Source organism: Atta colombica, unplaced genomic scaffold, assembly GCF_001594045.1.
Source record: "Atta colombica isolate Treedump-2 unplaced genomic scaffold, Acol1.0 scaffold19, whole genome shotgun sequence".
Taxonomy (NCBI): Eukaryota; Metazoa; Arthropoda; class Insecta; order Hymenoptera; family Formicidae; genus Atta; species Atta colombica.
The window spans coordinates 329733-346344 of NW_017259282.1; the positions used below are offsets into that span (position 1 = coordinate 329733).

The following is a 16612-nucleotide window of genomic DNA, read 5'->3' on the forward strand; positions in this document are numbered from 1 at the left end:
AACGTTATCTTTTGGCCAAATTATATAAAATTTAAAAAGATTATCTTTTCGCAACGTGACGCGATTATACAGTTTACAATCGTGACTCTCGTCCAATCGCCCTAGATATTTCAAAAAATATTTCATCTATCTTAATTGCTAAATCCTGGAAATAAAAATGCAATTTTTTAGGTCCTATTGTTATTAGTGTTATTGCCGCTGGTGGTGTTATTATTATTATTGTTGGAATTAAGTGGGCTACTGATGTTGTCGATCTCACGCTGAGCGCGCGAGATCTTTACTTTATCTCGCGGTGTGCCATCCTCGCCAGTTTCCATCGCGAACATTTTCATTTTCTCTTTAAAGCTGAGTTTTTCCGGTACCGCACCAATCTGCGAGTTTTGCTGCTGTTTCTGCTTTTCCGCCAGTCGCTTTTGTCTCGGGTCCCTAAAAATAAAGTGTTTTTTAGCATACTTGCGTCAAAAGTTTATTCGATATTAATTCTTTAAACTTTTGTGTGTGTGTGTGTGTGTGTGTGTGTGTGTGTGTGTGTGTGTGTGTGTGCGTGTGCGTGCGTGCGCGCGCGCGACATAACTTACTTATAGACTTCTTGAGCTCCTATTACACCAGGAGTGGCGCCAGTAAATGAAGTCCCGGATCCTTCCGGTGTCTTGGGAGAGGCTAATAAATTCTCTGCATCGTTGATAAAATTCTGGAATATAATTAAATAATAGAGTATATGTATATTAATATTAGCAAATACATTGAATGAATGCAAAAATTCGTGTCGGATTTTTTAAATTAAAAGTCATTTAATTATCTGACATTCAAAAGTCTTTACTTAATTGACTATTGCACGAATTGTAATTTTAATTTAGAAGTTAATGTCCGTTTTTAGGTCAATATCCAAGTTTTAAGTACTGTATCTGGAATTGGACGAGATTGCGCGGTTTAGCCAAACAAATACCGAATTTTATATTTTAAGTATCGAGGATCATCTCTTTTAATGATTTTACATTTTATTATACAGAGTGGGCCATCTAGCGTTTGGAATTTCAACTATCGGTTATTTTGAGTTAGAAAGGCGTAATAACATTTATGACATATCAGAAATTTAGTTTTTTGTTTGACATTTACGAAATGGGTCGCTGTACGCTTGAACAAAATTGGGAAATATTGAAAATTTACTTCCAAAGTGGTGAGTCTTCAACCCAAACTGTAAGAAATTTACGTGGAAAATTTGGTAGAAAAGAAATGCCTTCAACGCAGTTTGTGGATCAATTTGTGAAGCGAATTCGGCAAACTCCTTATTGGATAAAGCAACTCGTTCACGTGCTCGTCCAGTAAGGTCAACCGAAAACATTGCTGCTGTTGCTCAGAGTGTACTTGAACAATCATCAACATCAATTCGCCATGGTTCTCAAAACTTGAACATTTCACACACTTCTTTGAGAAGAATTTTGAATAAAGACCTCGGTATGAAGTATAAAGTAAATTCAATTAGTGCAAGAATTGAAGTCGCATGATCATCCGATGCATTTTCGGTTCGCCCAATGGGCTGAACAACGCTTGGTTGAAGATGAGCATTTTTACCGAAAAATCATCTTTTTGACGAAGCTCATTTTCACCTCGGTGGTTATGGGAACAAGCAGAATTGTCATATCAGAGAATCCGCACGTCATCATGGAGAAGCCGATGCATCCACAAGTGACTGTTTGGTGTGATTTTTAGTTCGGCGGCATCATTGGGCCATTTTTCTTCGAAAATGAGCAAGGAGCTGCCGTCACTGTCAATGGCGAGCGCTATCGCGCCATGCTAAACGAATTCTTACTTCCCAAATTTGAAGAGGAGGACACGACATTTGGTTTCAACAGGACGGCGCACCTTGCCACACAGCCAATCGATTTTTTGCGCACTGTCTTCGAAAATTGCATAATAAGCCGAAATGCTGATGTCAATTGGCCGCCTCGCAGCTGCGATTTGATTTCTGTTGGACTATTTTTTATGGGGAACGGTCAAGGATGAGTGTTACGCTAACCACAAACGATTCAAGAATTAAAACATGAAATCAAAATTGCCATCGATGAAATACGCGCCCATACAGTGGAAAATGTAAACTGAAAACTTAGTTGATAGAATGGGGTATTGTGCAGCCAGCCGTGGAAGTCATTTGAATGAAATTGTATTTCATGTTTAATGGCAATGTACTACCTTTCCAATAAAGCCATAAACTTTAAAAAATATTCATGCGTTTTTTTTTTAGAGCCAAATTAAATTCCAAATTTTAAATGTGGCCCACCCTGTACAGTTTAAATAATTAATTTGGTATTAATTTTAATTAATTTATATTCTTGAATAGATTTATTACTATTAGGTGTACAATTTTGCTTCCGTTTTTTTTCCGAAATTCGAGGCTTTATTGTAAAAAACTGGTTACATTTATGATTCAAGGTATTATCCATCGCTGGCCACTACTTTCTTTCGGATAGCGTACGAATCCCACGTCGAAAAAACTGGTCATCTTTTGAGGCTATCCACGAATCGATCCAATTTTTTACTTCTTCATAAGACCGGAAGTGCTGGTCAGCCAGGCCGTATGCCATTGATCGAAACAAGTGATAGTAAGAGGGAGCAACGTCTGGAGAATACGGCGGGTGGGGTAGGACTTCCCATTTCAACGTTTCCAAGTATGTCTTGACCACTTTTGCAACATGGGGTCGAGCATTGTCATGCTGCAAAATCACTTTATCGTGTCTCTCGTTGTATTGCGGTCGTTTGTCTTTCAATGCTCGGCTCAAACGCATCAATTGCGTTCGATACCGATCGCCTGTGATTGTTTCAGTCGGTTTTAACAGTTCATAATACACTACGCCGAGCTAGTCCCACCAAATACAGAGCATGATCTTGGACGTCAAAATCATCGTTCTTGAAGCGTTGAAACCACTCACGACACGTTCTTTCACTAATAGCGGCCTCACCATAAGTATTTGAGAGCATTCGATGAGCCTCAGCCGCAGATTTCTTCATATTGAAGTAAAAAATTAAAACCTCCCGCAAATGACGAGAATTTGGCTCGTAAACTGACATTTTCAATCGAGAATAACTTTATGATGCAGACACAAATCGACTAATGTTTCTATGGGGTTATGTTGACAGATGCCCAAGTTTATTGTATGACGTCTATGATCTATTTATTTCGACCACCACTTATCGCTAAAGCCATCTATAGGAAAACGGTGGAAGCAAAGTTGTATATCTAATATTATTATTAGATTATTATTATTAATTATCTATAAATAGTAATTATCTTTGGAAGTGACTCATGAATTTCAATTTGATTTAGAAATTGATTAAGTTTTTAGTAAAGTGAAAAAGAGTTTTTGTCAAAGTTTTCCAACTTGGACATGGCCTTTTTATGAAATTCTTTTTCCTTCTTCTCCCCATTAAATTTCTGAGACTTCAAGAGACAGATCACCATACTACAGGTGTATAAGCTTAAATCCGCTGTTTTTTGTCAGAAAAACACATTTTTTTTTTCCTAGGAAGCGAAAATAAATTTATTTAAAGCCCTCGCTAACTATACATGTTTCCCATCTTTCGGGCAATTTGTGTATATCACGCCAGAAAATTCCTCATCTTTCGAGGCAAACCACTCATCAAGCCATTTTCGGAAGTCTTCGTAAGAATCGAAGTGCCGCGAGCGCGTGGCCCATCGACGAAAATAGGTGACAGTCAGAAGGTGCCAGATCTAGTGAGTAAGCGGGACTTCCCAGTAAGTGTCTCCAAGTAGTTTTGGACCATTGTTGACGTGTGCGATAATGCGTTGTCGTGAAGAAAAATCAGCTTGTCATGTCTTTTCCGATAATGTGACCTTTTTTCACGCAGAGTACGGTGCAATTTGATCAGTTGTTAGTGATAGCAGTGAGCATTAACAGTTTCACCAGGTTTTAACAACTCATAGTAGATGACACCCTCCTGATCTCATCAAACGCACAGCATCGTCTTCCGAAGCGATTTGGTCTTGAGGAAGATGTTGATGGTTGGGCGAGATCAACCCAAGATTTCTTGCGTTTAGGATTCTGAAAATAGATCCACTTTTCATCGCCTGTTACAATCCGATGCAGGAACGACTTTCTTTTTTGTCTGGCAAGCAGAATTTGGCACATGTTTTGGCATATGTTTTGGCATATGTTTTGGCGTCACTCTATCTGCCTATCAGTTCAGTTCATGCGGCACCCATTTTTCGATCTTTTGAACCTTTCCCATGGCATATAGCCGCATGGAAATGGCTGCTTGAGAAACACCCAATTGCTTGGCAAGCATTTTTTGCGATTGGGTATCGTTCTCGTCCAAAAGAGCCTACAATTGACAGTCCTCAACTTTCCTGAGCCGATTTTCACGCTTCTTGTCACTCAGGTCAAAATTGAACCGGCGAAACCAATCTCTGCACGTTGTTTCCGATAAAGCATTGTCGCCATCCACAAGCATTCGATGCGCAGCCGATTTCTTCAAATTAAAACAGAAAAGCAAAGCTTCCCGGATTTTTTTTTAGCAAAAAACTAGACATGATTACGAAAGAAAAAATGTATGTTGTTGTATGAAATTGCTGATGATGTGCACTGGTTAATGTTGACAGATGTCAAATACATAAAAAAAAGTGTGTTGTGTGCCCAGAGTAGCTTTGTACGCTCACTAATACCACCTATGAGCAAACAGCGGATTTAAGCTTATACACCTGGTATAATGTTGTGATATGTCTCTAAATCAAAAATCTAATCAGAGAAAGAAGAATTTTATAACGTAAAACGTACGCCGAGTTCGAGTTGGAAGGCTATAGTTTAAAAATAAACTTTTATGTTTAAAAATAAACTTTGAAAAATAAACTTAGAAATTTAATTCTTTTAATCTGTACTTGTCGTCCTTTAGGCCCCTTTAGAGGGAAGGAGCGGGGGAGGGGGGGAGGAACATTCAAAACTATTCCCAAACTAGTACTTATCATTCAAAAGGATGTCTTTACTATTGCCGCATTCTTCGTCAGCGACAATTAAACATCCGTCCTTTTTCTCTTCTTCAACAACAAGCTTCCAAATTAATAAGTTCAGATTGGGATCAAGATATTAATTTTTATTAATAAGGATTAAAAGTCAAATCAACCAATCAACTATAATTTAAAATAATTAAAGGTAAAATAAATTTATCTTTAATAATTAAAAAAAAAATTTCCACTATAAATTTCTTCAGAAGTATTACTCCCGTAAGTCAGGCGGATTCGGTTTAGTCAAGTGAACCAGATAGTTTGATTCAAGATTTGTCAATTGCTACATAGTTTGATTTGTTTATCGCCACACAGTTAAATCCAAAATTTTATTTATTGCTACACAAGTTTTACCAGAATCGTTGGGATAATTTTTTACTAACTTGAGCACGCAACTAATTATTCAGTCTTTATATTAAGTGGCAACAACCCCCCGCGCGGGTTTTTCACTTCCTACTTAGGAATGTTACGTAAAAAAAAAAGGTGAGAGAAAATTTTTACCCTTGTGAAATCAAGTCAAAAAATTAATATTATAATGCTGATGCTAACACCATCATTATCTCTCGACGTAATATGAGTTGCTATTAAGTCTTTTTATCACTTGAGATTCTTCGTCTTGTTAATTTTTAATTATTGCATTTCAGATCTAATCATGAATTGTTAATTTATATATTATTATTAATATATATATTAATTCAGAAAATATAAAGAATGTACACATAAGAGTTAAATTTAAAAAATTATAAAACGTGAAAATTATAAATAAAAATATAATGATTTGCAATTAATTAATATAAAAAAATAAATACGAATACATATTACATGTTTCGGTCTCATGATTGAGCTCTCTTCAGATATTCGACGAAATTGTATATACGCAGTGATGTTAAAATGACGTTAACATGATGAAATACAATCGCAAAGATGGATAATGTTATAGTAGTACTGATGATGGTTTTACAAAAAAACAGAAATTGCTCACAAGCAGTCAGTGTTCATCTGTCTTGACAGTTACATATTTTCACTTCCGGATGAATTTTATACATACACACGCACGCACACACGCCTACAATGTCTTTTGCAATTAGGAGCTAATTTTACCATGCCCAATAATAACAGAGGAATTGTTGTTCGCTAGCATTAAAAATATCGAAAACAATATTAAGAAATTTCCTATAGATAAAAAGATAAACATCACGAACCATTCCATATCTATTTTAAACAATCTAATTTCTCCACTATTCACGTCAGATACTGATAAAAGACTTCAGGAAATGGAAAGAGACACAAAAAATTTTATCATTTCACATCCGAATGTTATATTTATACAAGCTGATAAAGGTAACATTACAAGTAGATAACATGGCACTTGACAGAGAAAAAAGTTACATGAAAAAAGTAAAGATATGCTAGGTAACATCGACACATATGAAATAATAAAGAAAAATCCCATTAAAAAACTGACTTCTTCTCTTCGTAATTTGCTGACAAAAAAAAACATGATTTAAAACATTAAAATACAAACAATTATATTGCGATGGGGTTCCGAGAGCTTATGCTGTGCCAAAAATACATAAACCAGAATGTTCATTTAGAATCATAATTTCTTCGATAGGAAGTCCGTTATATGCCTTAGTTTCGTAATATCTTGTATTCTGTTCTAAAGGCGGACAGTTATATCAAAAATAGTTTCCAACTAATTAATAAACTCAATATTCAAGTGAATATTCAAGAAGATTACAATTTGGTCTTATTGGATGTGATGTCATTCTTCAAACAAACGTCCCCATAGATGTTGCTTTGGAGTCAGTGAAAAATGGAATTACATATAAAAAAAAAATGTAAATTTTCGAAAACAGATTTTCTGCAGTTCCGTTCGTCTTAAATTCCACATATTTTACATTCGATAATGTCATTTACAAACAACCTTTGGCATATCCATGGGTTCTTCCTTGTCATTCATCATTGCGAACTTAGTGTTGCAAAGTTTAGAAAACACTGCATTGCGTTTGCTTAACAACCAGTTATCGTTTTTTTTATCGATATCGATGTTGACATATGTACGGCAATCCCTTCATCTGATATAACAATATTAGAACTTCAATTCATTCCATCTATGACTCCAATTCACTTTGGAAAACGGAGGAGAGTCACTAAACTTTTTGGATATATAACTATGAAGAAAGAAGAGAAGGAGCTTTGACTTTCGTATCATAAATCAAGTTACTCAGGCAGATATCTGAATTTTTTATCTAAACATCCGATTTCTCAGAAGAGAGATACCAAAAGCTTAATTGATAAAGCATTATTATTATCCGACGCAAAAAACACGGAGAACTTGAAATTTGTTATTAATACTCTACTCGAGAATGACTATTCGCTCGATTTTATTTTTAATACCGTCAACAAGAGAATCTACAGCCTCATGAAACAAAAAATAGAAACGCCTATCCACTCAAATAATGAGATCGAATCTGATAGAACTTCGTGGTTCAGTTTCATTTATACTTTCTACTCTTTTACCGAGAAATTTAAACAATTTAATAATAAAGACTTAAAAGTCGGATTTTATAGTACCAATAAATTACAGAAATTTATCAAAGTTCAAAAAGATCCTTGATCCCAAGATCAATAGTCTACATATCAATTGCTTGGACTGCGATGCATATGTGGAACAAATAGGTAACACATTAATTAAAAACGAGAATTACTAAACATCGTAACTACATCCGGCGGAATACCTCTACTCATTCCATGATAACAGAACACATGTTGCAACAGGAACACGAATTTGATTGGGATAACATATATATCATAATTCTAGAAGAACCGTGCCATAACAAACGCCTAATCTCGGAAATATTAAATATTAAAAAAACAGAAAAATAGCCTCAACTTACAGACAGATACGGAGAGACTTCACAAACCGTACATACCGATAATATAATAAATGAATTATGATTTTGCAGTGCTAAGCTCATGTTTTATACGTTGTAATATATCAGTCAGTATCAGACTGAGTCACAACAATCACATTATATAAATTTATACATCTTAATCTTTTTAACTTTTTGACTAGTAATTTTATATATTTATACATCTTTAATCTTTAACTTTTTAACTAATAATTTTATATATTTATACAATTTTAATTTTGGTGACTAATAATTTTAATAATTTCACATATATTTATTGATCTCATAGTAGTTAATACAAACTATTTGACACGCATCTTATCTGTATCATATGTTGAAAGAATATAAGATCGGTGAATTCTTTAATATAATATTGAAATTGTTTATAGATCTGTACCTAAAAAAAAGATTATAACTTATAGATAATCGTGAAAATTCTCTACAGATTGCAAGCAATTTCGTTTTCACCCTCCATCTATGATATTTCATTAGATATATTACATCGGATTCACATACAATACGGATTACATATATTTATAAGAATTTTTCAATTTTGCGTCTTTTATACCATTTAAATGATTTAATAGTGACTATTCAAAATACATCTGACTTTTTCACTGCGTTTTTGCTCTGCGAATTTAACATCTAAAAAATAGAGTAAAATTTAAAAACTTTACATTGTATTACATAACATGTTTCGGCATCATAATTGTGCCATCATTAGATGTTATAAACAAAAGCGAATGATTCAAATTGGGTTCTTGAAATATTAAAACAAATAAAAAATAGAGTAAAAAACGGGCAATTAAGAGTCTTAATAAGCGGTAATTAGTACGATTAGTGCGATATTAAATTTCGCTGGCGTATCCTTTTGTTCACTTACTCCTCAACGTCCCCTTACTGCCCTTAAGACTAGCAACGCCTATCCTAGATCTCCTCAGCGCTCATCGGGAGGTGATAACGTTGGGAATCTATGTTTTAGAGTCTTAATTTATATGTCTGAATCCAAATCATCCATCTTTGACTAGCTCTGTAATTATCACAAATCTTAATAGAAAATATATTTTTTTAATGCCAGAATAGACGAGGGTCGATACATATATACATATATTTCGATTGTATCTATTAATCTGTTACATAATATACAAAATTCAATTTTGTATTATTGAATTAAAACAATTATTCGACACAATTATGCCGAAACATATTATGTAATACAATGTAACATTAAGTTTTTAAATTAAATTTATATTTCATATCAATTTAATATCAAAATGCTAAAACTTTAAACATTTATTATACATATCTACAATATATTCGAATTTGACTTTAATTTACCCTTCTATATTGTTGATATATATTTATTGTAATATAAAATAATTTCATTGTATTCTTTTTTTAAAAAAGAAAATATTTGACATACCTTCAATATCATTTTTTCTGATATTTGACATACCTTCAATATCATTTTTTCTGCATGTATAAAAATATCTCCACTTCAGTCAACACAAATAATCATACTTTTTAGAATGAATCAAATAACGTTTTTTTTCTTAAAGTTCACGTTTTCTTCTTTTCAAAACACTACTTATTTTTATCTATATCTTTTTTTATCATAAAGAGGAATGATTTTTTGGGAAGAAAAAAAAAGAAAAAAAAACTGATTATTGCATCTTTTCACAAATTGTTCTTTAGTATTTTTTGATATAATTTTTCAATTAATATCAAAATTTTTTCATATTTTGATATGTCGATTTTATATGAGAGTTGTTCAAAAATTAAAGATCTTTATTTTTCGGCGATACAGAAATTGTTTTTCTACTAGAAGTTCGCCCCTTCCGTTGAAAACATTAAAAAACCTCAAAAGAACAACCTCAGAAGCTCTTCGTTTGTTTTAGATTGACAATCCTCCGTGGTAGAGAAATGATTGAACGCATCTCGTAGGCGGCTGGATTTGACAGCGGATCCTCCATTTCAAATGGACATCAAGGCCAGACTAAAATAGTTATTCATCATTGTGATGGGGAGGGTCTCCACTACATGCCATTTCTGCCAATTTTTGAGAAACAATTTCCGTGTCATCGAAAAACAATAAAGGTCTTTAAGTTGGACAACCCTCGTCTATTCTGGCATTAAAAAAGTATATTTTCTATTAAGATTTGTGATAATTACAGAGCTAGTCAAAGATGGATGATTTGGATTCAGACATATAAATTAAGACTCTAAAACATAGATTCCCAACGTTATCACCTCCTGGTGGGCGCTGAGGAGATCTAGGATAGGCGTTGGTAGTTTTAAGGGCAATAGGGGGACGTTGAGGAGTAAGTGAACAAAAGGATACGCCAGCGAAATTTAATCCCCTAAATATTTTCTAAACACTTAAACATTCACTTGATTATATAAATATTACAGTTATGCATTTTTATAAGAATCAAATATGTCAATATGTCAATCAACTTTCCATATATATTGATTTAAGTTGTATGACATGTAAGGTTTGTTTTTTTATTATGTGCAATTTTATTCGGCTAATGTTTTCTTGTACAGAATGATCGAAGTAAATGCATTTGTGTATGTTGTCAAGTTTATTAATAGAGCGCAAACATGCATGATTTCGCGTCGCAGAGCACCGTTGTATGAATAATATTTTTTCTGTGTAATTTTCTTTTTTTTTTTGTTACTTTATTTAAAGATAGTTTGCAGTTACCCAATTTACCAGTTTATCCGTGAAGAGGAGGGGGGGGAGGGGACAAAAAAAATTTAGAAAGGGCACGATAAGTCAAAAAGGGAAATTTTGTTTTAAGACAACATGTAATTGAGAGTTAAAGAATTACCATCACATAACAACTAAATATATATACACAACATAACAATCAAATCAATAGTTTTCATCATTTTTTGAAATCTTTTTTAGAATGTATAATGTAATAGAATCGTCCATGTGAAATGTGAATCGTATGACGATTCTCGTCAATGGATTTCAAAACGTACTTTATTAAGGCATTTTTTTGATGGAAAAGGATGAAAAGCTTTTGTTACATTCAAATTTCATAGTTCTTTGATGAAAATTTTCATCACCATAAAAAAATATCTTAATAAATATTATCTATGGACCATCTTTTTGCCTGGAAATTGCGACAGTAACGAGTTCCGAATAACTCTTATGGAATAACAATTAACTCGGGAGGAAATTCAATTAACCATTCGAAATAAGTGTCGAATAAAAGAGATTTCTCCTAAGATACAGAGGAAGTAATATAGATTAAGAATTTAAACAGCGGTTGTTTTGTAATATACGATTCATAAAACTCTGAACTTTCGATATTGAATAAATGACATAATAGTTGATGATGAAAATATCTGACGTTTAATAATTAAGCGACCAAAAATTTAGATCAAGTAATATTAATCACCAATTCGTAATCGATATCATTAATTTTAATTTTAAATTAGAACATTGTCACAATATCTTCAACAACAACATCTTCAACATCTTCATTCCGTACAACTGATTCTTTCATAAATATAAAGAGGATCCTTCGTTAACGCGGAATTAGTTACTGTTTAGCCAGGTACTCTGTCAATCCGTGACCGGGCCAGTTCTTTCAGGCGATCTTTTCGCTATTCCGATTGATCAGTCAATTTTTCCTTAACTTAGTGCGATCGAGTTCCATACATCTACAAGACACCTGGTCAAGATCGTTTTCATCAAAGAAATTGCCTATTCGGCAAGGACTTCCTGTTCGACTAACTGACTTATACGTTCGGCCTGCATATTCAACAAATAGGAAGTCTCGGCTCTTATTTATTTATTTATATATTTGTTTTCTTTTTTTCCTCCTTTTTTTGAGAGGGGAGGGGGGTATCCGCGAGTTTTAGAATTATTTTCACCATGCATTAGGATTTTTTCGTTATCGTTAGAACTTCGAATTATCCGAGATCAATTTAACCCATAGTATTCTGCTACTTTGAGTTAGTAGACTCAGCGAGTAGATCCGTAATATATTAGCACAGAGTATAACTACATGCAGTAGCAACAGTAGCTGTCGGCTTCTTTGATGTCGGTGGGCACCGATCACGTGACTATGAGAGGCATGTTGAAAGTTTTACGGACTGCTGAATTTAAACAGCATCAAAAGACGTTGTAGTATTTCGCATATAAAAATATTTTTAAAATTCGGATAAATTCTATATAAGATTTTAGATATACTACTGTATTAATATAGATCTATTTTTTGTTTCTAATTTCTGGAATGAACCAAATGAAATCATAAAACAGTATGAAACATGATATTTGTAAGTCAAAAATTTATTGACAATTTCAGATAGCACAAAGTTTAAAATTGGGATGTAAAACGTCTTTAAGATCTCTTTAAGACGCCATAACATAAATCTTTAAGACGTTTTATGCTCCAGTTTTGAACATGTATTCGAATTTGTGTTATCCAGGATATAGGATAGAGATAGAGAAAACGATAAAATAACGAAAAATTATATTCACTTAATTATTGTAATATGAGGATGTTTCGATAAGTTTGGTAAATCTTTATGAGATAGTGCCACAATCCATTTGATGATGACCTGAAAAGTATCACTCTTCAAATCCTTCGAAGTCAAATTTCAGCCAGAATTAACGCATTATTCATGTACGATAATCGTTTAAAGCGAATGAGAAATTTAGTAGTTGCCGCGTACAAAAATAAAAAAAAAAAGATTTTCGTGCAAAATTACAGAATTCAATGATTTCTCGTTTCTCTATTCTAAATCCGGAGAACAAAATGGATAAGAATCAATTCGATATCCAAAAGTACAAGAGATTCCATCTATTTCATTCATCTTAATATGTGTGATTATACATAATATTCACTTTTAATAGTTTATTGTGTCTCAATCGTCGTCGCCACAATTTTAATGCTGTTAACTACGTTAGTAATTGATTACGAAATTGGTATCAAGATGACTAAAGAGGGGCACAAACTTTGAGACTAATCTTTTCACTTTTAATATTTTTTATTAACTCTCAGTTACAATGCTCCTTCCACGGCGGTCACAGTACGATTCCCCGAGTCCGTTAATGCTTCGTCTGAAAAACTCAAAGGACCAATCAGAGATCAGCAAGATTCCCCGTGCCTTATAGATCAATCACACGGCAGAGAACTCATGGCATAAGCTTCGCATTACAATAGCGACGTGACTTTGGGCTAAACTAATTGAAAAGGGAGTAAGTCGATAACTGTTCCTTTACAATTCGGCCATTCTGCAGTATCATTCATCTCGAATGAAGATTTATAATACTTCACGCAAACTTAAAATTATCTATTATTAACAATAAAATAAACATATTTCTGCAAATCTTTGGAGGGATTTCAAACTTATATAGAATTAAGATACTAATACTTTTAATCTATAAACTCAAAAATTGATTCAACATAGACTTTAATATTTATAATCAGTATAAATGAAAACAAATTTACATCTTAAGATTTCTCAGGTCCTAAACTTTGATTCTATCTGGGGATAAAATAGAGTTGTACAGTCCTGGAGACAAATTATGACCAGGAATATCTTTAATCACATAACGATTGCTTGACAATACTTTGTCTATTATGTACGGATCTTTGTAATCCGGTTTGAACTTACGGCTTTCTCCCGGTTTTATTGCAGTGGCCCTAATACCTACAAAATCACCAACTTTATATTTGGACGGTAACTTATGTTTCCTATCATAATAGATTTTGTTATAGCCTTTAACCTTTTGAGTAACTTCTATTGCTAATTAACACCTAGCGTCTCTATCACTATCGAACATGCCGTCTGCTTCAGCTAACTTTGTGACAGTATCAACAAATTTGTGGTCAGCATGATTTCTCAAATCGTATCCCAACAGGAGATTGGATTGACACGGAGTTGAATTGATGGCTGAGTGTACAGTATTATTCATAACATACTGTGGCATAACATATTTTATCAGTCTTTATTCAGAAAGCTCATTAATTTTTTTTAGTAATGATTTGAGGAATCTATTGACACGCTCGACTATACCATTTACCCAAGATGCCACAACGATTAATCTGAATATTATGAAAACGGAGAAAGTTTGCAAATTCGACTGAAGTAAATGCAGTACCGCGGTCCGAAACTAATTGTTTAGGATTGCCGAAAATATCAAAAAGTGAATTTAGATGTTTGATTGTTTCCTGAGAAGTAGTTGACTTTACCGCGAATAACCAGACGAACCTGGTAAAAAATCTATAATCATTAATACATGCCTTAACAAATTTCGATATCGGACCAAAATGATCTACGTGAACAGTGTCAAGAGGAGTATCTGGTGTTGGCATGACTTGTAGTTTTCCTTCGCTCTTATTAGATGGCATTCGCCATTATACATACAAGACAATTTTCTACATATCTCTTAATTCTATATCGCATCGAGGAAAACTAATAGTTAGCTCTAATACTGTAAAACATTTTTTTCGTTCCGCAGTGCACTGTGTCGTCATGATAGATACGCAACATGTTATGTACTATTGCATTTAATACTATAAACTTAGGACGCTCAGGATCCTTTCGATAAACAAAACCGTTGATCAACAGGAATTTTTTATGTTCTGTCTCTTCAAGCTGCTGCGCCAATTCGCTAATACGAGGGTCAGCCAACTGTCGATATTGCAATTCCTGACCGATCGGCCTCTACCGTAGATACAACCCGATTTAAAGCATCAACATGTTTCATTTTATGATTGTCACGGTGCTCAATTTTGAATATATAATTCTGAAGCCTCAAGATCCAGCGAGCCACGCGCGGGTTAATATTAACTTTATTTATTGCACCCATCAGTGCAGTGCAAGCGGTAACTACTTTAAATTCTATTCCCGCTAAATATATATGAAACCTTTCGGTGGACCTGACAATCGCTAGCATTTCTAACTCAAAGGGATGATACTTGTTCTCGACTTCATTAATAGCTTGGCTAAAATAAGCAACTGGGACTAACTCAAATCTTGCTTTTGCAATAATATTGCCGCTATTGCCACCGCTGCATCCGATTTGCATCCGTGTAGAGTTCAGTGGGCAAATTCGGCCAATAGAGTCTTAAGACTGGATAAGAACATGAGCTTTGATTTTAATTCCTCAAAAGATTTTATACAGTTATTATCGAACTGAAATTTAACGTTTTTCTTTAACAAATGATGCAGTGGTTTAGCCTTAGTTGCAAAATCTGCAACAATCCTTCGGAAAAAATCCTAAGAATCTTTGTATTTGCAACTGAATTGAACACCGGCAAGCGCTTTATGCGCTTTATTGCTTCAACATGTCGGTCACTAAGTAACGCCCGACTCAGATATCACGTAGCCTAAATATTCCACGGAGCACTTAAGGAATTTATTTCTTATAATTAATCGCGAACTCGTATTGCTTAAGTAATGTCGCATTACTTATTGGAGAATTTTCAGCTTCTTTTCAATTGTTGTCGAGGGAATGAAGACGTCATCCACGTAGACCAAGACTTTGTCTTTGCGAATTAATGATTGCAAAATAATTGATTCTTTTTTGAAATTCAGGAGCTTCACTGAACCCGAAAGGTAAACGCAAATATTCGAACTGCCATCTGTGGCAAAAGCAAAATATTTGTACTCAGGATGAATAGCGATTAAATGAAAATGGAAGGATGGAATCCATCCTTCAAAAGTCTAACAAAGTGAAAACTCTTTTATCACTGAGTCTAGAAAGATGATCCTCTATCAAAAGAGAAAAGGATATTTTTATCACTCGTTGAGTAGTTTTAAACACAAAGTCTACGGTCATTCCTTTTTCTCACGAGAACAACACGAGCGCAATATAGAGAGACTGGGTCTAATTATATTACGAGCTAGCAAGTCGTTGGTCATTTTTCTTAATTCTGCGCTCGGTAAAGGTAAACCTACGCGGTGCATACGCGTAAATCGACTCGTCCTTCAGTTTCACTTTCACATTATAATCATCGTTAATTATTTCGATAGGAGAGTTCTGAAGTTCCTTAATTATTGCATGCAACTTTTTCGACGTGCGACCCGAAATCGGTAATTAAACTCGATGTTTCATCTACCTCGTCATTTATAACTTCTGAGATTTGAACTGATGCTACTTCGTTAAAAAGTCGAACTTGATTCTCTAACTCGGAAGAGGAAAGCTTGTAAATTAATGTTAGATTATTTATCGCAAAAAAGTCTCTTCCTAAAATAATAGGGATTTGTTTCCTAAGATAATAGGGATTTGTTTTCCGGACGAACTATCTATAATCTTAAATTTAATATAACATCGGCAACACATAAGTTATCTAACATAATATCAGCATACCGCATCAATAATGTTAATTCTACAATAGTGCAATATGAGTTTAATTCATCTTTAACGTAATCTATATTTTGCCCGAGGATCTCGCTAATAACGGATTTATGCACAAATGAAACTGGAGATTAATAACTGATATCTAATAATGCATGACAACTCATAAGTTACGCCATTTATAACCTCGATCTATGTTACAGAATCTTCAATGCTCGTGACGAGTCATTCTCAACACAAGCCGTGGCGACTTCTCCGACTTGATTTCGTCGACTTCGGAAGTAGAGTGCGGTAGATTGAGAGTCCTCCTTTCTTTTCAACTTGAAGTAGTTCGTCTTATAACGTTTTGGTCCG

At 33.9% G+C, this 16612-nt stretch overlaps 1 protein-coding gene across 7 annotated transcripts in view; it reads right to left on the reverse strand.

Moving 5' to 3' along the window:
* Positions 1 to 20: 20 nt before the first annotated feature.
* LOC108686812 (afadin) overlaps positions 21 to 16612 on the reverse strand; it is a 172404-nt gene continuing 155812 nt past the window's right edge. For 5 of the 7 annotated variants that reach the window (XM_018192290.1, XM_018192289.1, XM_018192286.1 and 2 more), the window contains 2 exons: positions 579 to 691; positions 21 to 426 (listed from right to left, as the gene is read on the reverse strand). In XM_018192290.1, the coding sequence (XP_018047779.1) occupies positions 168 to 426; positions 579 to 691 (372 nt within the window). In that variant the 3' untranslated portion in view covers positions 21 to 167. Of the gene's footprint in view, positions 427 to 578; positions 692 to 16612 lie in introns of those variants that run through there. The other 2 variants (XM_018192292.1, XM_018192294.1) reach the window with 2 other exon arrangements.